The sequence below is a fragment of the Paraphaeosphaeria sporulosa genome, assembly GCF_001642045.1.
Source record: "Paraphaeosphaeria sporulosa strain AP3s5-JAC2a unplaced genomic scaffold CC84scaffold_3, whole genome shotgun sequence".
Classification (NCBI taxonomy): Eukaryota; Fungi; Ascomycota; class Dothideomycetes; order Pleosporales; family Didymosphaeriaceae; genus Paraphaeosphaeria; species Paraphaeosphaeria sporulosa.
Genome location: NW_017253362.1, coordinates 2930055 through 2956828, shown reverse-complemented (window position 1 = coordinate 2956828; position 26774 = coordinate 2930055). Strand labels below are relative to the sequence as shown.

General features: G+C 53.7%; 8 protein-coding genes across 8 annotated transcripts; 7 read left to right on the top strand and 1 right to left on the bottom strand.

The window, feature by feature from the left end:
• The first annotated feature begins 4375 nt into the window (after positions 1-4375).
• Positions 4376-8694, top strand: CC84DRAFT_1142028 (uncharacterized protein). Its single transcript, XM_018176346.1, has 2 exons — positions 4376-7462; positions 7511-8694. The coding sequence occupies exons 1-2, from the start codon at positions 4387-4389 to the stop codon at positions 8356-8358; spliced, it is 3924 nt and encodes a 1307-aa protein (XP_018039317.1). The 5' UTR covers positions 4376-4386; the 3' UTR covers positions 8359-8694.
• Positions 8695-9031: 337 nt separating this feature from the next.
• CC84DRAFT_598271 (uncharacterized protein) lies at positions 9032-9741 on the top strand. The gene has a single exon (XM_018186818.1). The coding sequence runs from the start codon at positions 9248-9250 to the stop codon at positions 9602-9604; it is 357 nt and encodes a 118-aa protein (XP_018039316.1). The 5' UTR covers positions 9032-9247; the 3' UTR covers positions 9605-9741.
• On the top strand, positions 9696-13277 carry CC84DRAFT_598208 (uncharacterized protein). Its single transcript, XM_018186817.1, has 6 exons — positions 9696-9778; positions 9871-9935; positions 9990-10852; positions 10906-11169; positions 11220-12738; positions 12787-13277. Exons 2-6 carry the CDS (start codon positions 9879-9881, stop codon positions 12916-12918), a joined length of 2835 nt encoding a protein of 944 aa, XP_018039315.1. The 5' UTR covers positions 9696-9778; positions 9871-9878; the 3' UTR covers positions 12919-13277.
• On the top strand, positions 13118-16099 carry CC84DRAFT_1162765 (STT3 subunit of Oligosaccharyl transferase). The gene is made up of 4 exons (XM_018178089.1): positions 13118-13513; positions 13564-13644; positions 13725-15480; positions 15529-16099. Exons 1-4 carry the CDS (start codon positions 13354-13356, stop codon positions 15797-15799), a joined length of 2268 nt encoding a protein of 755 aa, XP_018039314.1. The 5' UTR covers positions 13118-13353; the 3' UTR covers positions 15800-16099.
• An 868-nt stretch (positions 16100-16967) lies between these two features.
• Positions 16968-18973, top strand: CC84DRAFT_1162763 (uncharacterized protein). Its single transcript, XM_018178088.1, has 2 exons — positions 16968-17031; positions 17101-18973. Exons 1-2 carry the CDS (start codon positions 17023-17025, stop codon positions 18709-18711), a joined length of 1620 nt encoding a protein of 539 aa, XP_018039313.1. The 5' UTR covers positions 16968-17022; the 3' UTR covers positions 18712-18973.
• Positions 18974-22064: 3091 nt separating this feature from the next.
• Positions 22065-22950, bottom strand: CC84DRAFT_1240691 (uncharacterized protein; the record flags this gene model as incomplete). The annotated part of the gene is made up of 3 exons (XM_018184030.1): positions 22065-22373; positions 22522-22761; positions 22834-22950. 3 exons carry the CDS (start codon positions 22948-22950, stop codon positions 22065-22067), a joined length of 666 nt encoding a protein of 221 aa, XP_018039312.1.
• CC84DRAFT_1257691 (uncharacterized protein) lies at positions 22925-24535 on the top strand. The gene is made up of 2 exons (XM_018184755.1): positions 22925-23527; positions 23577-24535. The coding sequence occupies exons 1-2, from the start codon at positions 23167-23169 to the stop codon at positions 24095-24097; spliced, it is 882 nt and encodes a 293-aa protein (XP_018039311.1). The 5' UTR covers positions 22925-23166; the 3' UTR covers positions 24098-24535.
• An 832-nt stretch (positions 24536-25367) lies between these two features.
• CC84DRAFT_1257690 (uncharacterized protein) lies at positions 25368-26758 on the top strand. Its single transcript, XM_018184754.1, has 4 exons — positions 25368-25930; positions 25988-26089; positions 26154-26348; positions 26412-26758. The coding sequence occupies exons 1-4, from the start codon at positions 25788-25790 to the stop codon at positions 26542-26544; spliced, it is 573 nt and encodes a 190-aa protein (XP_018039310.1). The 5' UTR covers positions 25368-25787; the 3' UTR covers positions 26545-26758.
• The last annotated feature ends 16 nt before the right edge of the window (positions 26759-26774 follow it).

Below are 26774 nucleotides of genomic sequence, written 5' to 3'. Positions count from 1 at the left end.
TTCAATGCCTGCCTTATCTCTTCCACAGAGGGTAGAGGGGGGTAAATGGGCGCTTCATATGGGAGTGCGACCTTCACGGTTCCAGGAAATCATGCATTGTCCATGTTTTCGACCTCCATTTGCCATATTTTCTTTCGATCTGTAGTGCCAAAAGTATACTGTAAGTATGCGGCTTTTGTACGTTGCATGTTTGGTGTTGGATACGGAAGGATGCCTCCGCTGAGCTAATGTGATAGAGTGCTGCTGGACGTAGTATGCGAGCGAGCTTGAGAATGAACGCGCCCCTTTCTACCAGAAAACTGGACAAAGGCTGTGGTAGTCATTGTATGCCCACCAAATAGCTCAGGTTTTTTTGACTTGGTGTAGCCGTGTGGCCCAGGACGCATTAGTGCTATGGACAAAGGTGTGTATATCCCGTATGTTCGAGCCTCGATGCAGGCGTCGATTACCCATCAGATACTCTGACCCACATGTAGTGGCATCCATCTCTGGTTCCATCCATCGGACACGCAAGCATTAGACAAAAAAATCTCGCGGTGGACTTCTGCTATGTGCTCTTTCGCAGATTTCTGGCACTAACGTGTTCCACCAGTCATCCGCCACCCCACCAGAATTGCGCGACACCTCAACACTAATTTCTCCACATCCATAAGGTGTTCTTGTATAGAATTTTGTATAGAATTTTGTATAGAATTTTGTATAGAATTTTGTATAGAGATAGCATATTACTGTCTACACTGAATCCTCCTATGTCCTTGCTCATGGCACTTGCTACACGTTGGTGGTGCTCGCTGGCGTCCCTGAGTAGGCCCAGCCTCAGCAGCCTCAGCTAGAGCTAGATGAGCAGTAGCAGCTAGAGCTCGGCCCTGCTCAGCCTGTAGAGCGCCTCCAGTAGCAATATACTGTCGTCGCCTATTCTGCCTTTGTTTCTTACGGTGATTAGCTGCCGTAGCTTCCTATTCTCCTCTGCTAAGATCGTCACTGAGTTCATCGCAGCCTGACAGCTCTTAACAATCTGGGCGATAGCTCGGCTTGTAGGGCTCTGAGATTGTCGATGGAGGCGATCACGTATAAGCCTAGCCTGCTGCTCAAGCTGAGTAGTAGTATGAGGCGTCTCAGCTGTCCATGCTGCCTCAGCGCCTACTGCTGTCCCCGGCGGAGACGGGGTCCTGGCTACTATCAGGCATGAGAGGACCCGCTCAGGGCAGGGAGGGATAAGTCCTGTCGCCTGAACCCCACTTTGGATGTTCTGCTCTGTGAATACAGACCTGCGAATACGTGGGTATATGGACAGAAACTCTCTCTTGTCAATGTGGAAGACACCTTGGCGGGCAAGCTCAGCCACCTCGTGGTCATATGCAGCCTTGAGTGGGGAGAAGCAGCTCACATCAAGGGGCTGTAGGAGATGGCTACTGTGCGCAGGCATACAGAGGCTGATTATCCTATGTTCTGCACAGTAGGTATCAAACTCTGGAGTACCATGGCTGCTGTGGCCATCTAGGATGAGTAGACCCCAGGTGCCTACTGTACGAGCCTCTGTATGCCGGTTGAAGTGCTCTAGCCAGGCAAGCCCTTGCTGATCTGTGGTCCAGCCATTGTCGCTGACAACGAGTACCCAACCAACAGGTAGGTGCTCATACCAGCTGGCCTGGTGGAGCTTGCCAGACAGGATGATGAGGGGTGGTGTAGACCAGCCAGACGCGCAGATACCCTCAATCGTCGTGACCCAGTTTCTGTTGCCTGGCTGTATGCGTATAGCTCTGCCTATAGTGTCTGAGCTTGTGACCACCTTAGGCGATGAGGATCCAACACCCATCATAAAGCCAGTCTCGTCAAAGTTATAGGTATCTGCATCCTGTATACCGTAGGCCTGGCGCGTCTCCTCCACAAGCTTGTACCAGGCAGAGATCTTGACAGGATCCTCACATAGAGCGCTGGCTATGGAGCTTCCTATCCCACTTTGTCTAGAGCTCTGGCTGGGTGTTGATGAAGCGTGATACCCAGTTCTTGCCTGAAGGAGCTGGAGGAGGGATCTGGCCGCGTGCAGCGAGTAGATTGTCTGCCATTCGTCATACGTCAATGATCTGGGGTGGAAATCCTCGTTGGTCAAGGTCTAGGATCCGGTGAACTAGAGACTGCTCCTCTATAGGGTGTAGCTTTCGTTTCTGTGCGTTGGCAGCTGCCTGAGGTAGGGCACCGCTTACGCGTCCTTGGAGCGTTGATTGAGGGATATTGTATAGCTGTGCAGCATGCTGGGTACTCAAAGTCTGCTTATTTTGAATTGCCTGTATAGAAAGAGCTAGTCTGCCTTCTTTTTGGGATTGCTGAGTATTCTGGGTGGGTGGCATAGCGCGTTGTGTAGAGGACGGGTCGCGCAATTCTGGTGGGGTGGCGGATGACTGGTGGAACACGTTAAGTTAACATTGAGACCTTACAAAGACGACATCACGAAGCCGTGCCAGACAAAACATTCCTTGAGGACGAACGATACTGACTCGCTGGCATCGGATCTGGTTAGTGCAGGGGCAGAAACTCGTGCGTTTGAAGCCCTGCACGAGAGTTTCAGTTGCTTAGAGGCTCAAGCGAAAGGATCGCCTGGCCCGCGGTGGTATCGATAAGCAACATCGCCCAGGTGGATGAATAAGCGAATGCGATGCGCGCAAAGCACGCAGTCGATCTTTGTCACGGGTTCTTCAACCAACCAACCTGGGAAGGTCCGGCTGTGCTCAGCTTTGATGCCCCTCGTGTGCGGAATGGCCTTGGATTGATTCATCAGCGGACGCCGTGTCGGAGGCACCAAATCGCTTCTGGCATCATCCGCCCCGGGACTGCAAGCTGTCAATATCCGTCCACATATAATAACAGGTGCTGTGACGGAGTCCATCACAGTCAGCGTCGATGTCGGTGGCGGCGCCTATTGGGGAACGTCGCATAACGTGGCTCTTGGAAATGGCCTAGTTCTGGGGAGCAACTGCTCGCCAACTCATATACCACACGCGGGGCGCTGGCACATGGGATGTCAGCTTGAAGCGGCCTCTCGAACCGTCGATATGCCCCACTATCGCTGCCGCTCCCGCGGCGGCTGGGAGTGAAGCGGGAGCCGGACCAGCGTGCTGATGGCCGCCTTCGCGACAGGGCTGAGGAGGCTCAATGCAGTGCATGTCAGGCCCACGGAAGCTGGCGCTCGTCGCGCCCACCATGGCGGTAGTGCACACGCCAGGCACAGGAAGCTTCGATGGCGATGCGCGGAAGTTCCAAGTCGCTGCGATGCTGGGAGCGTCCCATGCTAGCGACCCAGTGCTTGGCCTCCAGCGCCTGATATAGCACGCTCGGCAGCCCATTTAAGCGCCCGGGCAACGGCGTGTACGCGTCCTCATGGCAAGCGGCCGCGCTGAGGTGATGCTCCCGCTGAGTCTCCAGCGTCCAGCTGCTGTGAGGGGCCCGACAGACTTGGACAGACCAGCGGGGGCAGACAGGTGAGGAGAGCACCGTGGGTAGAAGAAGCTGGCCGTCGCCGGAGTGGAGCAGCATAGCCACACACGCGCACGCGCCCGCTCCCCCAGAGCTTCACAGAGCTTGAGGCTGTGTCTTGTCGCATATCTGTAAATCTGCCTCGAGTTGCCACTTAGCTTGCATCTCGTCATCGCGCTCGACCTCCGACCAAGGTGTAGCTGCATCTGCTGCTCTCCCCGCTGGCGCACTCGGGCTCCAGAGGTAACGTTGCCGCTTGCCGCTCACACCTCGCGCCCCTCGCACCGTCTTGGCACCGTCTTCTCGGGAGTCAGCCTTGACCGGTGCCTCGAGTCTTTCGCTGCTGCTGCTGTTGCTGCTGCTGCTGCTGCTGCTGCGGCTGGCCCTTCGATCGCAGCCACATCGCACGCTTCCCGCCTACGTTTCAGCATCACAGCTCCCCTGGCGGCCCGCCGCCTTCATCTCTCGACCTCCACCCTCGAACGACCGTGGGGCTTTTCGTCCCGTGAAGGACTAGCACTGCCCATTAGCCTCTGCGGCTGTTCTACTATCCCTGTGCGAGGCGAATCCCGCATTGCGACACTTTCATCGTCCAACATCTCTCTTCTCGCGGGCGCTTGCAGCTGCTGCTCTCGTCTGTCGCCCTTCGTGTCGCTTTATCCACCTCTCGGCGCATCGCGAGCAGCAATCATCGCCGCTTTTTGACCTCTCGCCTATTTCATCTTGTCTCTGCTCTAGGCTGCCAGGCAGCGCTATGGCTCCCTGAGCTGCAAACGCGCCAGTCAGTCACGTTACTGCGGACCCTTTCCTCAGCCGAGGTGGATCTGGTTGACGCGGGATCCTACGTCTATCGCCGCTTCCATCGCGACTCCAAATTCGCCTTGGGTTCTGCCTTCCAGGACCCGGACACTCATAATGAATACCATGGACGACCGCCCACAGGCTTTTAATAGTCAACGGCGCGAGCAGCGCCACACTGACGATGGATCGACAAACACGTTTCTCCCCACCTCCACCTCCTCAGGCAACTTCTTATTGCCCGATGCTCATGGCCAATTCACGTTTTCTGCTGAACCGACTTCGATGATCGACTATAGCTCCATGACAGCACCCACTGGACAGGAAACCGTCTTCACTCCGAATACTGCATCCTCCTTCGACTCTTCCTTGCACCCTGATGTTATCAACCAGACATACCCTCCTGCCCATGTGTACATGCAGACGAACCATTATAGTCTTTCTCCACACAGCAGAAACGGTCAGAGCATTTCGCCTTCCCACTCCGTGGACCATCTCAGCCCTGAGACTGGGTACATGAGCGACCCAAGCTATCAGGATCTAAGCAACTATGCGACTCCTACGTTCAACGGCCAGTTCCTCGACGAGTCTTTCCAGCAGCTGAATTTTGCGGACCGCGTCGGATCTCAAGCTTTCCCTCCATACCAAGGAGAAGTCGACATGGCTATGTTGGCTCGTAATACCTTGGCCACCTACAACGCTCAAGCGCCTACTATTCCGAGCAACGCACGGTTAGATTCTCACTCCCAACTTTTGTCGCCCTGTCCAACCAACAACCCTAGTCCTGTTGTCACAGACGAAATGTCGAGAAATGCAAACTTCTCTAACGTCCAGTATACGGGTCTCGAGTACAACAGTTCTTCCACCCCACCCAGTCGAACTGCACTACCGCAACACTCGACACCGATCAAACAACAGAAACAACAGCAGCAGCAACCAAGTCCAGCTTTGACGAACAGCCCCAGCAACTTATCGCTTGCCAATCCCCAACCCCGTGCAACTCATCTGACCAGCCCCATCGTTCGTGTAGAAAACTATGGCGGCCGAGACTCCCCTTCCCACTCCGATATTAGCAGACCTATGAGCAAGCGCAGTCATGGTAGTCGCCGCTCGGGTAATCACCTCTCTCCTTTCCCCAACGACGAGTCCTCGGATGATGGTGGTGATGATGACGATATGCAACGTCCAGTGCGAGTCCAGCCTGTTGTTCGAAGTGCTCAGCGCAATGACGATGGATCATGGATAATCAGCCGTGCGTCTGGTCAAGCAGGGCTCACACCAGAAGACCGTGATGCAATAGGCGATGCATGGATTCCCAGCCTCGACGAAAGCGCCGATCATAGAAAAAAGGAAGAGAAAAAGCTTGACGTCCATGATTGGCTTTCCAAGAGCGAGGTTGGTAGTGAAGCAGGGGACGGAGGCTCGTCAACAAATCTGCTGAAACCATTCACCACTCGAAGAAGAGCAAAAAGCACGAACGATGCTCATGGCCGTCAAGCCATGGGGCCTGGTTATGGACTTGGCGTGCGCACTGATTTCGATCGATTTGACGACTCTAACATTCCCGGTCCCGGACTTTACATAGACGAACGCAGTGAGAATGATGATGAGAGCGATGAAGAGGAAGAAGTACCCGAATCACCGCCAGCCGAAGTCAGTGTTGTTGCAAACCAGGTCGATAACGAGGCGTCGTACTTTCCACCTATCCAGCATGGTGGCTTGCTAGGTGCTATTGTCCGCCCATGGGTGGACGTGCCTTCACAACCCGCAACATCAACGACACGTTATCAACCTCCCACTTCGAGTGCTGCAATGATGCGATTCCGTATCCGAGCCAAAGACGTAGAGTCCGCATCGCTCGCGGCCACCGTTGGGTCGCGGCGTCTCAGCGAGTCTGACCTGGGCAGCATTAGAGCTGCCCCAGGCGTAATCAAGGCCATTGAACCTGACCTCAAAAAGCAAAAGGACAGACAGAGACGTCCGAGCTTTTTAGAGAACATTCTCCCAACGCGTAAACCTACCAACCTGTTGAAACGCAAAGGCAGCATCCCTGTCCAGCCACAATCGCAAGAAAATGTGGCCGAGAAGCCCAAAGAGCCTGTGATGGAAAAACCAAAGCGGATGGGAAGCTGGGGCCGGCCGAAATCACCACGCTTGGATACCACTGTGGCAATACATACCCGGGACATCGGACCTCCCAGTTCTACAGGATTGACACCGAACACTGGAACTTGGTACCAAGGAGCTAAAAATGCAATCAGACGGAGCAGGAGCCGAAGCGATATAGGCAAATCTCCTGGGCTAGCTGAGCTTATGACTCAGCATGGAGGGCCTCCGATGCCGATGTTGGCTTCACCACTCGCAGAGACAGAAGCCACCAAACTATCAGCCCAGCAAAGTCCGACTGGAGATGACGATGAAGACGATGTTCAAGACGTTATCACTATGAATCTGGAGGTTCGATCCGATCCTATCATCCCAACGCCGGAAGGTTTCAAGACGCATGCCAGGCAACTCAACCCGCGGCTGACGGACTACATGGTAGAACGAATCACCCAAGAACAGGTTAGACGCTACAAACGCCTACTGGAGTTCAAGGTTAAGCATCGCATTGCAGTCGAAAATGGGAATTGTTCATCCAGCAGCTCTTCTCACAATTTTTGCACGGAGCTGGGTGGAGACTCTAAACAATTGACACCGAAAGCGGGGAATAAGGACAGTGAAGCACCGTTCCTTGGCTTCCAAGTTACAGCACCAGGATCCGATGACGACGATGGCGAAACTCCAGCAGAGGGAACGCTCGCCGCAGCCGGGTTCCCCTCTGGCGTTCCCTTACCCCCAGTCAAGCGTCTACCTGCCGAATTCGAGTGTCCGCTCTGTTTCAAAGTCAAGAAGTTTTACAAACCGTCTGACTGGACAAAGCATGTTCACGAGGATGTACAACCGTTCACTTGCACTTTTCCCAATTGTGGAGAGCCCAAATCCTTCAAGCGTAAAGCCGACTGGGTCAGGCATGAGAATGAGCGTCATCGCCAATTGGAACACTGGACATGTCAGATTGCTGATTGCAATCACACCTGCTACCGGAAGGACAATTTCGTGCAGCATCTCGTGCGAGAGCATAAAATCGCAGAACCGCGACAGCGGACCGGTAAGGGCGCAGCCAAAGACGCGCCCGGGAACGCGGATTCAGGTACGTTACCCTGCATCTTGAAGGATGCAGACGCTAACATGCGTGCAGATGACATCTGGGGACTTGTAGCTCGGTGCCGCCGTGACACGACAAAGCAACCTAAAGATGAACCGTGCCGATTTTGTGGAAATATCTGCACTAGTTGGAAGAAACTGACCGTTCATCTCGCAAAGCACATGGAGCAGATAAGCATGCCAATTCTGCCACTTGTCGACCAGAAACAGATCAGTGCCGACACCGTTATTAGCCCTGTCGTTGAGATTCCAGAATCTCGCAAGCTTTCGGTCACGCCGAACCGATCGCCCGTGGACAACCCATCTCGCTATAACCCGAACTCCACCCTGGCGCCCGGAATTGACCCGTCGTATGGACAATATCCTTCCGATTCGCCAGGTGCAGCATCAAGTGTGATGCACACATATCCGCCCCCACAGATTGTGCCCTACAAGAACCCACAAGAGCAAGTGCCAAGTAGCAACTATGCGAGTTATGCTCTGCAAAATCCCCACAACTATTCTGGAAGGACATATCCCGGGCTACAGGAGCCCTCAAAAGGCCGGGGTGCATATGTCAACAATCTCCAGATTCCGAACCAGCAATACATGAATGGCAACCTGCAGAATGGAGGCAACCGATTCCCCATGACACCTGTGTCGGCGATCGGGCAGCAAGCGCCCATGTTCAATACTTCTCCAGTTGACACGGCCACCTTTTCGACAGACACGATGGCGTCGCAGTACTTCACGCAAGAGCCGCAGAGCATGGGCTCTAACGGCATGACTGACATGAGCGGGTTCGATACAACGAACCCCATACAGTATCAGCAGCCTGCTACGTATCCAGACATGGCATACATGACTGCGCCGCAGCGAAACTATCAGTATCAGGCACAGTAAGCTGACGATGCGTTACGCATGGGTGCTGCGTTGCGTTGTGCAACAGTGAGAAATGTAGTTGCACTCGTTTAGTTTTGGATTTCGGTTTATTTTTCGCTCCGTTTCGCTTCTAGATATCCCCATGGTATTTGGAGTTCTCCTCAGTAGAGGCTATCGGTGTTGGTGGGCTTTCTTGTTCGCGGACGGCGAGGATGGTACACGCTTGATTTTGACGATAGTGATGAAGGCCATGCGTGGACGCATTTTAGGCGTTCTTACTTTCGCTATGAAATTTCGTTCTTGTTGTTCCCTAGCATCTGCGGGTACCGAGCAACTGTATGTTCAGAATCGAAGTTTTATCACTATCAGGGCTATGCGCCGATGATGTTACCTGCACTCGGCCCGCGGCCATCTTCTGTCACGCCCGCACGCCCGCACACCTCTGCCCTAGAACATGGGCATCGCACCGGTAAGGTTTGTGCGGCTCATGGTGGCGATTGGCCAGCTGTCAGTGATTGACGACCCACATCGGTAGGCTGGGCTGAGAGGCAGAAAGCGAGCCGGAAGGGGCAAGTGTGGATGCGGCCTGCAGGTTCTCCTACGATTTGCGATGCGATTGGGCGTAGGGCTGAACATCAGCCTTGCCCCATGGAGTGCGCGTGAGCTTGTAGGCTCTCCAATATTGCCGCGGGCTCGAGTCTCTGCTCTCGACTGTATCTGCTGTGTTGAATGCGCATGCGATATCTAATGCACTTTCTAAGCGTAGCTGCCGTGCTGCGCTGCTCTCAGCAAGCCACACCAAGGGCACACTCGATGACGATTATGTGCGCCAAAAGTGGTTCTGTCATGATACGGCAGGCTGAGCCCACGCTCGCTCTCCATTGGCAGCCTCTGCTCGACACAGCCACCCATGTGTGGGCGTCGTTGGTTTCCGCGTGGTGGTAGTGTTCGGCTTGGCAAAGAAGGCAACCGTCGCCTTGTGCCCTCTGGCAGAAGGAGGCCGCCCGCAGCAAACCTTCACCACTGCCAGAAGTGGCTAGGGAGCCTGGCTCTGCGCATACCAACCTGCCACACGATCCAGGCCTGCGTCGAACCCACGTCGCTCGGCAGCACTCACAAATTGCTGTCGCTTGCGCCGGCATCCCGCTCGACTGGGCCGTGTTCTACACCGGTGTCCGTGCGAGCGGCCAGAGGTCCTTCACCCACAGTGGACCAGTTTCCAATCAGCGGTCCGACGTGTGACAGTCATCAGCGCATGGGGCGGTGAGCCGCATAAGGGTATACTACTGCAATGATCGCTCACTTTTCCCACTTCCTGTGACTTTCTATCACCAGACCCGTTGAGGCGCGATCAGGCTGAAGGCTGCCGCCTACCTTTTGGCTGGCCGGTTCGCGAGTTCCAATTTCACGTCGAGACGACGTGTCTCAAAGTGATACTTCGGTAGGTTTGAAGGTTTGGGAAGAACGTCCTGTGGATGCATGTACACGTGGATGTTGCGGCCTCAGGCAGGAGTCCCCGCTGACAATCATCAGGCATCGATATGGCACAGCCGAACGAAAACCCCGCCATACAGTACATTGGAGCCGATGGGTCGTCTGTATGTGTCTCCCCACCCCCGTTCCTCCTAGTTCGGCGATTTTAATTCCTGCAGTACTATTTCGATCCTCAGGAAGCACAAGCCGGTAATGAGTATCACTCACAATGGAGACATCCTGGACCAGTACCCGCGCCGAATACACCAAGTCCTTCAGGATCTCATTCTACCGTATTGACCGCTCCTGTGTTCTTCAATGGTCACCAGGCAATATCACCCAGTGTCCACCCACAGGATGGCAGGATGAGTAACAATCTTCAAGGCCTTTCTCACCTGGCTGTGCCGAGTCACTCCGGACGCCCTCGCTCTACTATCGGTAGTCCCAGTGATACGGACCATGCAACGTCTCCCATATATTCGTACCCGTCTGGATTTGCTGCCAATACAACAGGTGGTGTATCTCATGCCGCAAATTTACAGACAAGTGTCGGCCACGGAATGACTAGTGTAAATGGAGTGACAGAGCATGCTTCGAGTATGGGATCGTTGTCTTTACGCATGTACAGCAATGATCAGCATAGTGAGCCTTGGAATCCAATGCGGGCAGCATACAACGATACTGCCGTGGATCGTGCTTCGTTCCCTGGATCCCACATGAAGTTTGGCCCTTATCGCCAACAGCAAATTTCGGACATGGAGAGTGTTGTAGGACCTAGGTCCGACTCTGGTTACTTCACACATCCAGCACCGCAGTCCGTGATCAGTAATGAGCTAGAACGTGCCGACCAGGACCTTCCAACTGGCATATTCGAAATGTCAAACCTCAATGTCAACTCTGCACCTAGCGAGTCGACAACCGAGTATATTCCACCTCCTTCAGATCAGGCATCGGTATACAGTGGCCGTAGCCAAAACCAGGGCAAGAGCATCTACTTATGCTCTAAGTGCAAAGAAGTATCTAAATGTCCCTCTGACTACAAGTATGTACCGACCAGTCTGTCCAGCATCATCTTTGCTCATTCCCGGCCTGCAGGAAACATATGCTCAAACATGACAAGCCACACACATGTGATGTCCAGGGTTGTCGCCGAGCAGCTCAAGGAAAAGGTTTCACTACGATCAATGACCTCCAGCGACACAAGAAGAGTGTTCATCGTATCGGGGTCGAACGAGACTCTTATCAATGCGCTTCTGAGCATTGTCGTAATCGAGGCAAAATTTGGCCACGGCTAGACAATTTTAAACAACATATCAGTCGCATGCACAGAGACGAAGATGAGGCAGACCTTATTCGCAAGTACGTAAATGCCTTGAATCGTAACTAGGCTGTTGTGCTGAACCCTGCAGATCCTCGTATAGAGGCCCAATGCCTCCATCGACGATGAGCCAGGCCGATATGCTCGCCGGGATTGGCATTGAAGCGCAGGCTGCTGGTAATGAGCTAGATGATCCCGCGTCCTTAATAAGCTTAACCCCAGACCAGGACGAGAACCCTTGGGCCGCCAGCTTTGATTCTGGTTCCCACAAGTACGCTTTGGACAATGATCGAACGACTCGTCACGAGGGCGGCCACTTTCTGAAAGCCCCAGACTTTTACACCGGAGCCAAAAGCGGAACAAGGTCCATTTCCCCACTGTCATCAACATCTACAGACCCCAATATGAGGAAGCCTCGGCTTCAAAATTCCCTGAAAATGCTTGCCGATGATGCATCAACCCAATCACCCACCGCTACTGCATCACTCCACCACCTATCTAGTGCACCTCAAACCAAGGCTGAACAGCAGAGACAACTTACCCATGCAGAGCAACAATGTTACGCTCTTCAAAAGTTTGGCAAAGCCTTGATAGCTGAATGCCAAGCTGACCCTTCCGTCGATGGTACCGACCTGGGGAACGTGGTTTTGCGGATACTCTCGGGTACATCCCAAAGATTCCAGAGCGATAAATACGAGCCTGACGATCCACGCTTGGATGCCATCATGACGAAAACGGAAGCGCTCAAAGCTTCGCAGGCAATTTCCAATCTTATCAAGCACAGTCGAAATTCCCCATCCATATCTCGACCGCGTCGATCTTCGAGGGGTTCATCTTCAGACAGACTTCAATGCACTCGCTGTGAAGTGACTCTGGCCCGAGCTTGCGATATGAAGAAACACATGAAACGTCATACTAAGCCTTATGGCTGCACATACCCCAAGTGCCACAAACGTTTCGGGGCAAAATCAGACTGGAAACGTCACGAGAATAGCCAGCATTTTCAGCTGGAATCCTTCCGCTGTCAACGAACAGATCAGATCCATGGTGGCCCTTGCGGAGAGCTATTCCAGCGCGTTGAGCTGTTCAAACAACACATTGTAAACGAACACAGGGTAGCCAAGGACTCTGACATGTCCGGCGAAACAAAAGCCTGTCTTATTGGCAAGAACTACCAAAGACAATTCTGGTGCGGCTTTTGCCAGAAGATTGTGAAACTGAAGGAACGACGCAATGCTGCATGGGACGAGAGATTTAATCACATAGATGCACATTTCAGCATCGAGAAACGTGGGATCGAACTATGGATGTGTGTGGAGACACGGAAAACGAAGGGAGAGTTACTGAGAGAGATGGACCGCACGAAGTTTGATGACGATGACGGCGACGAGGATGGTGATGGCGAACCAGATGACAGTCCCCCCCCGACTGCTGACGGTGCAGGCAATGGATTGTACCCTACCTACGACGCATTCCCGAGACCGCCCTCGATACCGCCACCGGTAACCATTACCGAAGACATGACAAGGAAAAGGCAGTACCCAGCCGACGACGACTTTGCGCCAGCGCCAACCTCCAAGCGCCGGCGGACGGATGTAAATCGCTACTGCGTTAGTCTGTCCACCCTCTACTGAACGTCAATACTAATAGGACTGCAGTGTTCATGCGGAAACGGGCCGTGGCAAGGGAACATGTATGTGATGTGTATGGACTGCAACCATCATCTTTGCAGCAGCTGTCCGGCTGATGGCGTGGTGGGAGGACTTGACGGCGGAATCATGCTGGTTTGATTTGAAATGGGCCATTTCGACCGTGGCATTTGGTGCGCAGCATTTAGTTGGATACCCGAGTAGTTTATTTACTTTGAAAGCTCGATGGGCGCTTGAGGACCAGAGTGTTCGGCGTCGCTTGCATGAAGGATAGCGGTTTTGGTTAACGAGGCTGCCCAGGCCGCCTCAACTTGTGCTATGTGTCGAGTGCGCCGCGCAGTGAAGAAGCTATGCACCCAGCCTGAAGATACTACGGTGACTTTCGCACGACGTGGTTCGCTGCAGGCTGGTGCGCCCGTGCCCCACGTTGTGTGGAGTGAAGGGTGCGGGCACGTGCGTTCGGCTTGGCACTCGGTAAACTGATACAGGTGTCCTCGAAACCGCGAGCTTAGCTCGAGAGCTTCGTGACGCGGCCTGGAGTGCAACGTCTCTCTTCAACACCCAATTCCCTCCACCATGGCGGCTGCAGAGTCCGAGACAGACAAATTCATAAAGCAGGTCAGCGGCCGGAACACGCGAGGCCTGCTCCGCGTCATTATCCTGTGTCTGATTGCGGGTGCTGCCGTTGCGAGTCGTCTGTTCTCCGTGATCCGCTTCGAGAGCATCATCCACGAGTGTGAGGACGCCTATCGGAAGCCACAGGGCTCTAGACTAACTGGAACGCAGTCGATCCGTGGTTCAACTTTCGAGCAACCAAGTATCTCGTTCAGAATGGCTTCTACAGCTTCTGGGACTGGTTCGACGACCGTAAGCACCCCTCGCGCCCAGCACGCCCACATCACCGTGGGAGCATCGAGATGGCCCAGCTAATAGCAATGGAATAACAGGAACATGGCATCCTCTCGGGCGAGTTACTGGTGGCACCCTCTACCCTGGTCTGATGGTGACCAGCGGCGCCATCTACCACCTCCTCCGCTTCCTCACGCTCCCCGTCGACATTCGCAACATCTGCGTGCTCCTTGCGCCGGGCTTCTCGGGCCTCACTGCTCTGGCGACGTATCTTCTGACTTCCGAGATGGTCACGTCCCCGTCTGCTGGACTCCTCGCCGCCGCCTTCATGGGCATCACGCCCGGTTACATCTCGCGATCCGTGGCCGGAAGCTATGACAACGAGGCTATCGCCATTTTCTTGCTGGTCTTCACCTTCTTCCTATGGATCAAGGCGGTTAAGAATGGTTCCATGTTCTGGGGCGCGCTGACGGCGCTGTTCTACGGATACATGGTGTCGGCGTGGGGTGGATACGTCTTCATTACCAACCTGCTCCCGCTGCACGCATTCGTGCTCATCTGCATGGGACGGTACAGCCCGAGGTTGTACGTCAGCTATACTTCGTGGTATGCGCTAGGCACGCTTGCAAGCATGCAGATTCCCTTCGTCGGTTTCCTACCCATCAGGAGTAGTGAGCACATGTCCGCGCTCGGCGTCTTTGGCCTCCTTCAATTGGTTGGGGGAGTCGAATGGATCCGTACCCAGATCCCCAGCAAGCAGTTTCAGACGCTCCTGCGCGCTCTCGTCCTGTTCATTTTCGTCGTTGCCTTTGGAGGTCTCGTTCTGCTGACCGTCTCCGGCGTCATTGCTCCCTGGACTGGCCGATTCTACTCGCTCTGGGATACCGGGTATGCAAAGATTCACATTCCCATCATTGCCTCCGTCTCCGAACATCAGCCGACCGCATGGCCCGCCTTCTTCTTCGACTTGAGCATGATGATCTGGCTGTTCCCCGCTGGTGTTTACATGTGTTTCCGCAAGTTGACCGACGAACAAGTTTTCATCGTCATCTACGCTGTGCTTGCCAGCTACTTCGCTGGTGTCATGGTTCGTCTCATGCTCACGTTGACCCCTATTGTCTGTGTTGCTTCTGCCATGGCCTTTTCGCAGATTCTCGACACCTACCTGGACGCCAAGACACCAAAGGCTGAGCTGCCCAAGGAGAATGGAGACTCGAGGGACGCTGCAAAGGTCGCCGCTGCTGCAGTGCTTCCGGATGGTCTTCGTTCCACGCGCCAGCCCCTGATCGGAGTGTACTCGTACGCCTCAAAGCTCACCGTCATGGGAGCTTCTGTTGTGTACTTGCTCCTCTTTGTTCTCCACTGTACTTGGGTCACTTCTAACGCCTACTCTTCGCCTTCAGTCGTGCTTGCGTCCCGCCTTCCAGATGGCAGCCAGCATATCATCGACGACTACCGTGAGGCCTACTACTGGCTCCGTCAAAACACCCCTGACAATGCCAAGATTATGTCTTGGTGGGATTACGGCTACCAGATCGGTGGGATGGCCGACAGACCGACACTTGTTGACAACAACACGTGGAACAACACCCATATTGCTACTGTCGGTAAAGCTATGAGCTCCCGGGAAGAGGTCAGCTACCCGATTATGCGCCAGCACGAGGTGGACTACGTCCTGGTCGTCTTCGGAGGTCTTCTGGGCTACTCTGGTGACGACATCAACAAGTTCCTCTGGATGGTCCGTATCGCCGAGGGTATCTGGCCCGAGGAGGTCAAAGAGCGTAACTTCTTCACGCCACGTGGCGAGTATCGTGTAGACGAAGAGGCCACGCCGACCATGAAGAACAGTTTGATGTAAGCGATGAGGCCTTGCATGCTTTCGCACATACTGATGCCCAACAGGTACAAGATGTCCTACTACAACTACCACTCGCTGTTTCCGGCCGGACAGGCAACTGACCGTGTTCGTGGAGCGCGACTTCCCGCCCAAGGCCCCGAACTCAGCACCATTGAGGAGGCGTTTACCAGCGAAAACTGGATTATCAGGATCTATAAGGTCAAGGAACCTGACAACTTTGGACGTGACCATCAGAGCGCCACGTCGTTTGACAAGGGCCACAAGAAGAAGAAGGCCCCGAAGAGGAAAGGCCCCCGAGTTTTGAGGGTCGAGTAGATATTTCCCACATAAGCGTAAGCGTAGTTTCTTAGTAGATTTTGAGCATTGTAAAAGTAGGCCGGTTCACAGCCCGGACAGGCAGGCGTTGGGTGGACAATAAAAGCAAAACAGCTCCCAAAGTCGCTTGGTACTCGGCCGTGAAGCACACGTCAGACAGATATATGTTGTGGAAGAGGATAAGCGGCACAAAATGGTGAGGCAGAACCGTAGCACAATAGGAGAGGCATTGGCTGGCACTGTGCTGTGGGTCCGAGGTAGCCACAGAGCAGGAACGCAAAATGGTCACTCCGATTTCGTCTTTCACTTCCTGATCGCTTCCTGACCGCCCGTCCAATGAGCTTCCGCCGTCACTTCCCGCCCCTTCTCTCTCTCTCTCTCTCTCTCTCTCTCTCTCTCTCTCTCTCTCTCTCAACCCCACTTTCGACTCTCCAGCCCCGTTCTCCCTTTCTCCGCGTCTCTTCGCTGTCAACCTCTCATTACACCGACCTCGCCGACCCGCCATCGGGTCTTGCTCGAGCACTCAAGGCTCGTGTCTTCCGGGTGTCGCCATGTCTGCCGAAGCGCTCAGGGCATATCAGCAATACATGGGCGGTACCGCGGGCAGCAACGATGCACAGCAGCAGCAGGGACAGCTAGGGCAGCAGCCGGGCGCAAACTTTCAGAACCCATATGCTGCTGCCGGATTCGGCGCGCCCGCGCAGCAGGTGCCCCAGGGCATGCAGAACCCTTATGCCGCCCAGCAGCACTATCTCCAAACCAATCCTGTGTACGTACCTCAAAATCATACAGTGCCTCTGATGAGGGCGGGTGGCTGCACGACGGCAATGGCTAACCCACCCACCAGGAGTAAAGCCCGTCTCTTTCCATTCCCTCCGCCGTACACCTACCCATTAGATCTGTCCAAGCTCAGCACCGCACTTGCTCCAGCACGTTCCACTAATAAACCTCAGTTCGCGCGGGCCCACGTCCCGCCCGCTGCCCCGACTCCACCTCCTGCGGTGCCACCAACACCGGCCTCGCATGCTGCGCTGGCACAGCACGGCCAGCTGCAGCCTTACAACCCGCAGGGACCACCTATTCCGCCGCATGCCAGGTCCCAGGGCTATGCAGACCTTCCGAGAGACTATAACTCCCCGCAGCAGTCCCCTTTCTCTGGTGGGTGGCAGTATAATCAAGCTGGACAGCTGCCGAGTCAGCTCGGCTACAACAGCGCGCCTGCGATGGCACCGGTATGGGCAGGTCACGCGGATGGCTTGTATCATCTCGCAGTTCGGTGTCGACATGACTGACGATCGCAGGCCCACAGAAACCCTACGTACCACCCAAGAGATGGGAGCTTCGAGAGCACGAGGGAAAGCAATCGCGCTCGCTATTCCGGACCATGGCCACCCCCAGATGTTGTGAGGGTGCCACCATCACAGCTCCCAGGTAAAGACGTCTTCCCACCGCCCGATGTTCCTCCACTGGCCCTCTGCCATGTCTGTAGTGTATGCGGCCAGATGCGCTCAGCGGGCTATCATCGTCATCATCCCATTGTTCCTGGCCAAGCCCTTATCAGCACCCCTTGCCGCCGTTGTAAGAAGCGCGCAAGAAAGATGAAGGAGAGGAGAGAGGCGGAGAGGCGGAAGCACCAAGAGAAAGAGGCTTCTTCGATCATTACAATTAAGATTGACGATGGCGAGCGCCGCGGGCGCCCTCGTGGACGAGAAGACCATAGATATCATTCTCTCAGTCCTGAAAGCGGTATCTACAGGTCTACCATTCGCGCCTATGTTGGACCCAGAGAGTCTACACACGTCAAATATCGCACTTCCCGAGGAATCAGTCCAGAACGAAGCCCACCACACGCTCTCAGGCGTCGCACGAGGTCCGAAGTTCGGTTCTCCTCTGGAAGGCCCCCTACAGATGGTGTGCGAGTCCGCTATCAACGCAACCAGGAGTATGAGCGGCTGCGTAGTCCTTCGCCAGATGCTAGAACCCGCCTTGCTGCGCACCCAACACCATTCCGTACATTCACGCCGGCCAATATGCCCGGTCGCTACCCGGAAGAGACACAGGGTCCACCACCAGAGCCACCCCGTGGAATCCTCAAGAATCCTTTTCAAGTCTACGAGCCACAATCTTCCCGGCACGTGATAGAAACGAGCTATGATAGCATGTTGCCCGAAGTGGGAGGCAATCGTGTCCAGTTCGGCGGCGAACACAGGCCTTCCGAGCACGTGGGGGAGTCTCATGCACGGTGTGTGACTTGCAGAGGCGAACAGTGTGTCTGCGATAACGAATATGCCTACCTGAATCGTCGAAGGTACCATCATCAGCACGGACATGTCGAGGAGACACCTTCTCCGGAACTGCCCACCCAAAAGCTCGAACAACTCCGCGTCCGGGAGGAGTCACCGCCACATTCATACACCCGAGATAGATCGCATCCTCGGCGACGCGAGGTCGACGAACTCCATTTCAGCCGATTCCACTCTAACTCCAGGCGCGATATACACGAGTGGCGAGAGAATGCTGCGAGTCAGCCGCCCCTTGACGACCGTGGACGCACTCACTATCCCCCCGCTGAACCTCGTCGCGAAGCATCCCCCTTAAGGAGGGCAACGTCTCAGATACGAAGCCTTGGCCAGAGAGTTCGGCGGAGGTTCTCGCGCTCCCCAACACCGCCGCGGAACCGCAAACACGAGGACTGGGACGATGCTACAGATTCAGGCAGCGAGGCTAGCGGAGAGCATTACATAGTGAAATATCGCGAGGTGGACGAGAACGGAAGACCGTACACAATGTACGAGGAGCGCGTGAGGAAAGCATTGCCTGCTGGTGATGGGATGCCTGCGGAATCATCCATGTGCGGGGGACTCGAGGGACCGGCTATCACCAGGGGCTTTGCGCCTGTGAGGGGGAGGTGAAAAGCGGACTTGGAATGGAGGGTGAGGTTTCAGTTTGGCCGTGATGGTCAACACTCTGCATGGTCTGGTTTCTGGCGGGCCTTCTTTTTGTTTCCTAATGTTTTCTCCCTTGTGTTATCATTGAAGGCACTTCTCTTTCATTTGTTTTGTCATACTATGCATTCTGGGGTGACTCCCCCCAATGCTCTGCACGTCTGGTGTGCATGTATAGGCAGCCCAGCTAACGCGCACATCCCAGAGAGGATGTATATCTCGGGCTTTTTGGCGACTTGGTAGCTGATGTCCTCTCTCTTCTCCACGGAGTTTCAGAAATGTAATAGACGCCCTTCAACTCTTCATGTAACCGTTATGCAGGGGTCGCTCTTGCATCACATAACGCTAAACAGATGATAGGCTATATAACATGTGCGATCAATATCAAATGCAGGATTGCGATTCCCAATTGTACTTTACTACACTATACAGCTATAGCGGCCCTGATACTCGTAGAGTATGCGGTGCTATAGGCGTCGGTGACGAGTGCTTCCTGTCCAACGTCAACTTCAAACTCCCAGCTCCCAGCGAGCGACTCTGACGCGAAGACAGATTTACATCGAGAAAGGGGTGAGGGGGGGTTAGGCGGCATGGCTGGCGTAGCGTTCACACCACCACACACTTTGCCAGCGCCACGTGCACGCCCCCGCACGTGCGTGTCGTAGCAAGAGGCTCTGCGAGATCGAGTGCGACCACATCCGTGTGTCGCTTCGGCGGCGGAGGAGGTGGCGGGGCAGGTGCGGGCTGGTATTCTCCCTTGCCCAAGTCCCTTACGCCTAGCTCTGTGTCCACGTTAGTGTGGCGCTTGGGTGGCGGCGGGGGAGGTGGAGGAGGTGGGGGCTGATATCCTCCCCTGCCCAGGTCGTTCAGTTCTGGACGGATTGGTGGGGGCGGCGTGGAAGGCGGAGGTAGTGGAGGGGGCGGGAGACAGCCTGGGGTGGACTTGGATGGAGATGGCGGCGGAGGCGATGGCGAGGGTCGAGGGGAGGGCTTGGGTGGAGCTCGCGTGGGGACCACAACACGTTTGCTGGGAGGTGTGGCTGGAGAGTTCGGAGGGGGCTTGGGCCAATGGGGTCCGGCATCGATGGTTCTGGATCGGGGAACATGGGTGATTGGGATTCGTTCTGCATCTTGGAGAGTTTTCGGGTGAATTTGGTTGGTTGAAGTTTAGATCGTTGACTGCAGTCAATTTGATGCTTTGGATTGGATTTAGGTGCTTCGATAAGGATATGAGGAGGGAGCCCGGATTGGGGTATATATAGAGACAGGAGGAACGTCTGATGACTGATGGGAGCACGTTGAGTGGAAGAGCGTGAGGGTTAAAGTAGTGAATTCAAAAATCAAATGTGTGGCGAACGGGTGAGTGCAGATACTCTTCACCGTCTCCATGCAATGTCCTAGAGTTTCAATTTGCAATAGCAATGTGCCTGTGAACAAAGAAATATGTTCTTTAGATGAGGGTGGCGTCCGAAATGACTATACTTTCTTTGATTCGCTACGGCGCAATGCTTCCGTGGACGTGCAGCTCAGAAAAAGCAGTCAGACAATGGTCGTGCGTCCATGATGGATGCGCTGTAGGCGCCCGGAGCGATTGCGATGCCTCTGAGTTGTTCCAAGTCATGTACCAACACCAATGTGTCAACCATGGATGATGAGCACAGCGATTCCTGGTTCGGGACTCAAGTCATAGCATGGTGCTCTTCAGAGCTCTTCACAATGCAAACTATACATGCATTGGATTCCTCTGCCTACTTGATTTTACGAACGAAGCTTCTGCTATTGTCATGCATCTATTCACTGTCTATACTGACTGGCAAATCGATCTCTCCCAGCGTCGTCAGCGGTTAACTCATGAGTCATTTTGTAACCAGATGCAAAGTTGCGAAAGCCGGAACCGGTTTGATTAGTGCTTGAAAAGCTGCGTTTGTATGTATACTTCAGGGAATTCTCACTAGTGATCACTGCTCTTCATCAAGCCACAGTACCCACGATCGTTCAAAGTGTCTCCGGAATGTCAGTGCAGACAGCGGTTGTCCTCGATGAACAAATCTCACTCTGTTTCTTGTGTACATAGAGCTACATTCAGTGTCTCCACGCATTGAACGTAGAAGAGGAAGGATTACAACCATCTTACCCGGCCAAATTCTGGAAGGAGAAGGAAATTTATCACTTCACAACTTTGGAACCGTACGGGCGAACTGCTGAGCTTCCGCAGGGCGGATGGAGACGCATACCAACAGTATCGGGAAATTATCAGTGCAGCCTATGTCGTATGCTTCGTCTTCTTGAATCGTGTTTTTAGAGCGGGAAAACTGCTAGGTGGAGCAGAATTTACGAGGTGGCAAGTTGAAGAGCCATTCTCACCGATCAATAATGACGCTAGTTTCTTGCCATCTTTGACGTAATAACAGCTCATGAAGCCCTGAACGAACTGGGAGAGCAAAACAGCGCGATGGCACGGTCGAAAGTCGGATGCCACACGTTAAGATGGCGAGGGTTTTCGGATTGAGGAGGAAGGCCAACGTCGGTATCGATGTGCCAAGCGCGGAGAAGAACTTTCTTAGAGCCAACTGTGAGTTTATGTTGGTGGAAACGAGGTCGTTAATGTTATGAGGATTATGTTCTTCAATGATTAAGGCCCTATGTGATGGAGGTGGCCTTTTCGTTGTGAAGAGGAAGCATAGTGGATATGAGGGCGTAGCCATGAGATAGTATCCCAACCCCCCAGAAAAAAACCCGCAAAAGATGCTGTAGCGGTGTACTCGCACGATTGGAACCTCCCTCAGGGAATGTATGGACAGCGCGTGTTGTGCGTATTGTAATGTCGAACCTTGAGTTTGAAAGTGAACATGTAGATAAAATCCCCAAAACGATTGGAAGATTGAGAGGGAACGACTCTGCAGGAGCAACATCTTTTGTAGGCCACACATCTGGCGCAGGCCACACATCGGGCGCGGGCCACACATCAGGCGCGCGACACATATCGGGCGCAGGCGACACATCGGCATGCAGATGACTGTATTGCTCTGGGCGCATTGGGGTCACCTTCGAGAGCTCCCATCGCCGCTTCTGTTCCTCGGATGACATGTCGTATACATCAAGTTTTGTATACTTTGGATGGAAGCAGTGTTTCAATCGTATCAACACCACCCGATTCTTCGGAGTAGTACCTGTGCTTCTCGAATTCAGGCCAACTTGTGTTCTCATTGTTTCCGTCCTTAAAGGCCAATAGGCGGAAAGAAGAGAAATTCTATGGTATTATCCATCATCAAATCGAGACCCGCTTCGCTGGTAGACGTCAATGACTTTGGTACTCGTTGTCAAGAACCTCGAGACAATCTGACACTACAACCGCGGCGAGAATGACGAACACGGGCATGTGCGAAGTTGGCCATGTTCCAAGCAAGGTTCGATGTTCGTAGGCATCGTCCGGGGCTGGCTCTGGATGCTGCGACTCGCGCTGCAGACGGGAGCGCACGAAGCAGCCGCTGAGCCTGCAAGGGCTTCGCGGCCGTCCTGCCCCCATCGTGGCCGGCGGAAGAGCGCTCCTGTCCTTCCGCTTCGCTTGTTGTCATTTTACTCCAATTATGACGAAAATAGTTAGACACACTCTTGAAGTAGCTAGAGCTCTACTGTGGTAGTAGTATGTTTCACTTCTCGGGTTTTTGAAGCGCGGCGCTGGCACGCTATTCCTGGCCCAGCGATGGGGGATCGCGCCACTAGCGCCCTTGGAATCCGCGCTGTTGGTGACGGCGGGCGGTGGATGCTGGAGCATACCGTAGGCGCAGGCCTCTGCCGTTCAGCGCGGTCGTGCCCTGGCCTCCTCTCTGAGGACCGCATCGTGGCTGCTTCCTCCCGCTCCAGCATGAGTGCATACGTGTTTACAAGTGCGGTGGAGCAGCTCCAGACGCGGTCAGCACTGGCTTCCGCTTCCTTCCCGTTCCAGTTGGAGTGCAGCGTCCATTCCTGAGAGACCGCAGATAATTGGTCTTTGGCACACCGTTCTCGTATTGATTCCTGCCGAGTGTGCGTAGTTTTCTAGAAGCACCGCGCAACGCCACACTCAGTCATGCACTACACTGTGCATACAGGCGAGCGGCGTGTGGGCGGCCTCTTTGTCTTTTCGTTACGGGGAAGTGGCGCGAGGGCCGCTTCGCTATTATACGGTACATTTCCATTACAGGCGCCCACCCGTCCCTGGCGCATACCTAAGCTACCCTTCTGACTTCAACAGATATAATGTCATGGCACCGTTCTATATTTTTCTTCCCGCCACTCAGACATTTTGTCCCTTCGCCTTCTTGTATCGTGTGCATATAAACTACCGAGCTTTTTCTTCTTCCTCTCTACGACCTGGTATAACTGTCTGCGATACCACACGTAATCAACTACCCAATCACTGCCCTGCATCGCCTAACCAATATGTCTCGGTCGCCCATGCAGAGGGATGAGGCTCGACCTGGGCGTTCCCTCGAGGCCCATGATCATTCCCACTTCCAAGGCCTGAAGGAGCATCAAAAGACTACCATCAGTATGTTCATTGAGAATGGCATCAACCCAGAGAGCATTGTCAAAGCCACTCAGCATGGTGGCGTTCAAAACCTTCTTCTAGAGGCCGAACGCATAGTTGGGGTCGCGGATGCATGGCAGACGCTCTATGGCATCGATATCAATCCTCTTGTCCAACTGTACAACAAGTACGGGAGAAACGTGGTAGAGGTCTGCCTGATCGACCTTGTTCAGATGTCGCAACAAGGCCTGCTTCATGTCAAACCAGTCGTCGGTGCGTGGACACAATCGTTTTTCACAATGTCCAACTCACATAGTCATAGCAAGCGAAGACATGCCAGCCGAATCATGTGAAAATGATGATCCTGAGCTCTCCGCTCTCGCAGGGGAGAGCCTGGATCATCCCTCCAAACCCACACGCAACAGAGTGGAACCAAACCCTGTTGAGATCAGAACGCCGCGTTGTGCTCCTGTAACGGGGAAGCGTCCACCGCCGTCAGCTACCATATTCAAGAAATCTGTGTCGTCAGCTTTTGTTGGGAAACGCCGTGTTGTCGGGCAAGTCTGCACAACACGCTGTACCAAGTACATGAAAAGACAACACTTCCTCAACCACGCTGTGCTCAAACACAAAAGCAAGCTCCCCAGTCAAATGTCCTTCCTCTGTTGCTGCGACCACTACTACACAGACGATGAAGCCTACCTCGATCATCACTGGAACAAGCACTCGGATATCTTCCCCGTAGAGGAGAGCGAAGCTGCGGTGACGCCTCGAGAGCAGCCGGATGCACCATATTCGACCTGCTCAACTCCACCGGGGCCAGTTGATCCTGTGGAATTCTGACAGAACATGATTCCCCATGCCTTTCTCGATCAAATACTGATGTCAGCCTTCATTTCTATGAAATCCTCTTTTTTCGTCCACCTTACCCTTTCATAGCGTCGTGTGGGATATTAGTTACTTCAGTACTGGCAACGCAGTCCTCAATTCTCAACTTAACATCCCTACTCTTCTACATTCTCCCACATGTATTAATATACTATCCTGTTTGCTTTCTTCTCTGTCCCGAAGCGTTCTGGCATTGGCTCTGCGACCTGTCCCCAATTTTTGGCAAGCGGTAGAAATCAGCATATCGGCATTTTGGCTGAGACTGCATCAATGCGATGCTTGTCTCGTTTTGGCAGATTATCTAGACTTATGGATTTTATGGATACAGAGCATCGTGATTCACAACGGCGCTGTGGTCTTTGGTGTTGTAAGATGGCGTTCATCACATCGAATGTTATGTCTAGTAATGACAGGTATAGACCTCAGTTTGAATGAAATTGTTGTCTGTGCTTTCATGCAGCATCGTTGTCATGTTCGCACAACGGTCCAAGTCCTCGATTATCCCTCTGTGAGATAATCCCAATACATTTGTTGCTACCATTTGTCGAATCGAATTTTGAACATGCGTACTATTTGTACCAGTGTGGGACGACACTTGAGCTAGGGTCTGAGGCCGCAAAGGCCGCTCTCGTATGCTCGGAAATGTCTAGGTACCTGGCTGTTATGCTCTACTTGTTGATGTTGTCAACTTAAAGCACATCAAAGCGATGGAAAGTAATGATTCTCTGGTCGCCTTAGTCCCCATTTCGAGGATCCAGACACGTCCCGAAGCTCTTGACAACACTTATGACTACTAAGGGAATATCTTATCAGGAACGTTGTTTCACAAACAGAACAGTACTCTTGGCGCATAATTATCTCACAATGCTTTTCGAAGGTAAGCAAGACATCGACAAGCTTCACGCCTCTAAGCTGTTTACCTATGTAACCCACATAGTATCGTGACGAGCTGGCTCTTGTGAAAAAGGTGTTCACCCTGTTCTTGAGGGCCTAATGCGATTGATGACTGCCAAAATAACAGCTCGAGAGTTGAGAAAGCCGCGGCCGAGTGTATCGTGAGACCGATGTAGAATACACGAGGACTCGAGATTGGTCACTAACTTGTTTGTACGAACGAATAATTGACCTGAGGCCAAATCATGCGACAGGTGAGCACAGTTACTGTTTTCCATCGAGTCCATATCAAGGCCACCCTCCAAGCCAACGTAAAGTCCCGCGTTGCATCCTTATCAGTGGAACCTTCTGCTCCCTCTGCAAGTCCCACCGATCGATTCGCCCCTTATCCTCGAAATTTCACCGTCCTTCTGTGCACGCACCTTCACGGCTCGTGTCCCCGTTTTCAACTTGAAGTCTGCTGACCCCAGCGTTTGCCGCTCGAATAACTTGCTCACGGCACGTCATATCACGTGCCTTCACGCTGGTCAATGCACCCTAGCGCACCTCCCTAGCCGCACCCTTTCCCATAAAAGAACCCTCACCCTCACCTCAGTGTCCCTCTCTCTCCACACACGACTTCGACCGAGTTTCAGAACAGCACGCCAAACACACTTGTTCCGACACACCTCCCTCGGTCTCACATATACATACATTCTTCGAACTCTTTTACTCGACTACATTTCTACATCGGTTCGGTATCTTCGTCACGATGAAGTTCACAACCATTTTCGTCACCGCCGGGGCCATCCTCGTGGCTACCGTGTACGCTGTTCCGACTCCCCAGTTCGGCGGCAACTCTCTCCAGGACCGCCAGTGGGGCGGTGAGGTCAAGGCCGACGACAAGCGCGCTGCGTAAGTACATCCACATCCGCACTGACAATTGCAACACTGACAAGTATCTTTCCCCAGTCGATTCGGAGGCGACGATTCCAACGGCGCCCTATACGTCCCTTCTGGTCCGGCTAAGGCGGACGTGAAGCGCCAGTTCGGCGGCGACTCTGAGGAGAAGCGGTAAGTGCATCTATTTCTACGTTTCAGGTATCTGAGGATGTTGCTAACATCTCTGGTGTTCTAGTCAGTGGGGCGGTTCATCTGATAAGCGCCAATTCGGCGGCGATGTCAAGCGTCAGTTCGGTGGTGACTCTGAGGAGAAGCGCCAGTTCGGTGGCGACTCTCTCCAGGACCGCCAGTGGGGTGGCTCGGCCGACGAGAAGCGCCAATTCGGTGGTGATGTGAAGCGTCAGCTCGGCGGTGATGCTGACGAGAAGCGGTACGTATCTTCAGTTCCTACTACCCAAACAGTCCGGGACAAAGCTAACAAGCCATTATTTAGTCAAGTCGGCGGCGATGTCAAGCGTCAGTGGGGTGGTTTATCTTCCGACAAGCGCCAATTCGGCGGCGACTCTCTCTCGGACCGTCAGTTTGGCGGCGATGTCAAGCGTCAGTTCGGCGGCTCATCCGAGTAGCTTCTTGCTTCACAGCACGGTACTTTGGTCTAGGCGTACAGTGTAGCCTCAGCATTAGCATGGCTTCACGGGGGTTGTTTTTCTAATCAGCCTTTTGGCTTGATATGGCGTCTGTCTTAGTAGACGGGATGACGAGTCATGGCTCGGATACACGGGGTTTTTGTTTTCCTCAAGTCTTTGGGCTTGATCAGCTGCTTGGCTGGCTAGTTAGCATGGCAGATGGCATATGA

Excerpts from the sequence above, each read along its gene's own strand:
- CC84DRAFT_598208 (XM_018186817.1), top strand. The coding sequence starts at position 9,879 with ATGGCACAGCCGAACGAAAACCCCGCCATACAGTACATTGGAGCCGAT. Across the intron at positions 10,853-10,905 it reads AAATGTCCCTCTGACTACAA|GAAACATATGCTCAAACATG; the intron begins GTATGTACCGAC and ends CCCGGCCTGCAG. Across the intron at positions 12,739-12,786 it reads CGGATGTAAATCGCTACTGC|TGTTCATGCGGAAACGGGCC; the intron begins GTTAGTCTGTCC and ends ATAGGACTGCAG.
- CC84DRAFT_1257690 (XM_018184754.1), top strand. The coding sequence starts at position 25,788 with ATGAAGTTCACAACCATTTTCGTCACCGCCGGGGCCATCCTCGTGGCT. Across the intron at positions 25,931-25,987 it reads GCCGACGACAAGCGCGCTGC|TCGATTCGGAGGCGACGATT; the intron begins GTAAGTACATCC and ends ATCTTTCCCCAG. Across the intron at positions 26,349-26,411 it reads GGTGATGCTGACGAGAAGCG|TCAAGTCGGCGGCGATGTCA; the intron begins GTACGTATCTTC and ends GCCATTATTTAG.
- CC84DRAFT_1142028 (XM_018176346.1), top strand. The coding sequence starts at position 4,387 with ATGAATACCATGGACGACCGCCCACAGGCTTTTAATAGTCAACGGCGC. Across the intron at positions 7,463-7,510 it reads GCCCGGGAACGCGGATTCAG|ATGACATCTGGGGACTTGTA; the intron begins GTACGTTACCCT and ends ACATGCGTGCAG.
- CC84DRAFT_598271 (XM_018186818.1), top strand. The coding sequence starts at position 9,248 with ATGTGTGGGCGTCGTTGGTTTCCGCGTGGTGGTAGTGTTCGGCTTGGC.
- CC84DRAFT_1162765 (XM_018178089.1), top strand. The coding sequence starts at position 13,354 with ATGGCGGCTGCAGAGTCCGAGACAGACAAATTCATAAAGCAGGTCAGC. Across the intron at positions 13,514-13,563 it reads CGAGAGCATCATCCACGAGT|TCGATCCGTGGTTCAACTTT; the intron begins GTGAGGACGCCT and ends ACTGGAACGCAG. Across the intron at positions 13,645-13,724 it reads CTGGGACTGGTTCGACGACC|GAACATGGCATCCTCTCGGG; the intron begins GTAAGCACCCCT and ends ATGGAATAACAG.
- CC84DRAFT_1257691 (XM_018184755.1), top strand. The coding sequence starts at position 23,167 with ATGTCTCGGTCGCCCATGCAGAGGGATGAGGCTCGACCTGGGCGTTCC. Across the intron at positions 23,528-23,576 it reads TCATGTCAAACCAGTCGTCG|CAAGCGAAGACATGCCAGCC; the intron begins GTGCGTGGACAC and ends ACATAGTCATAG.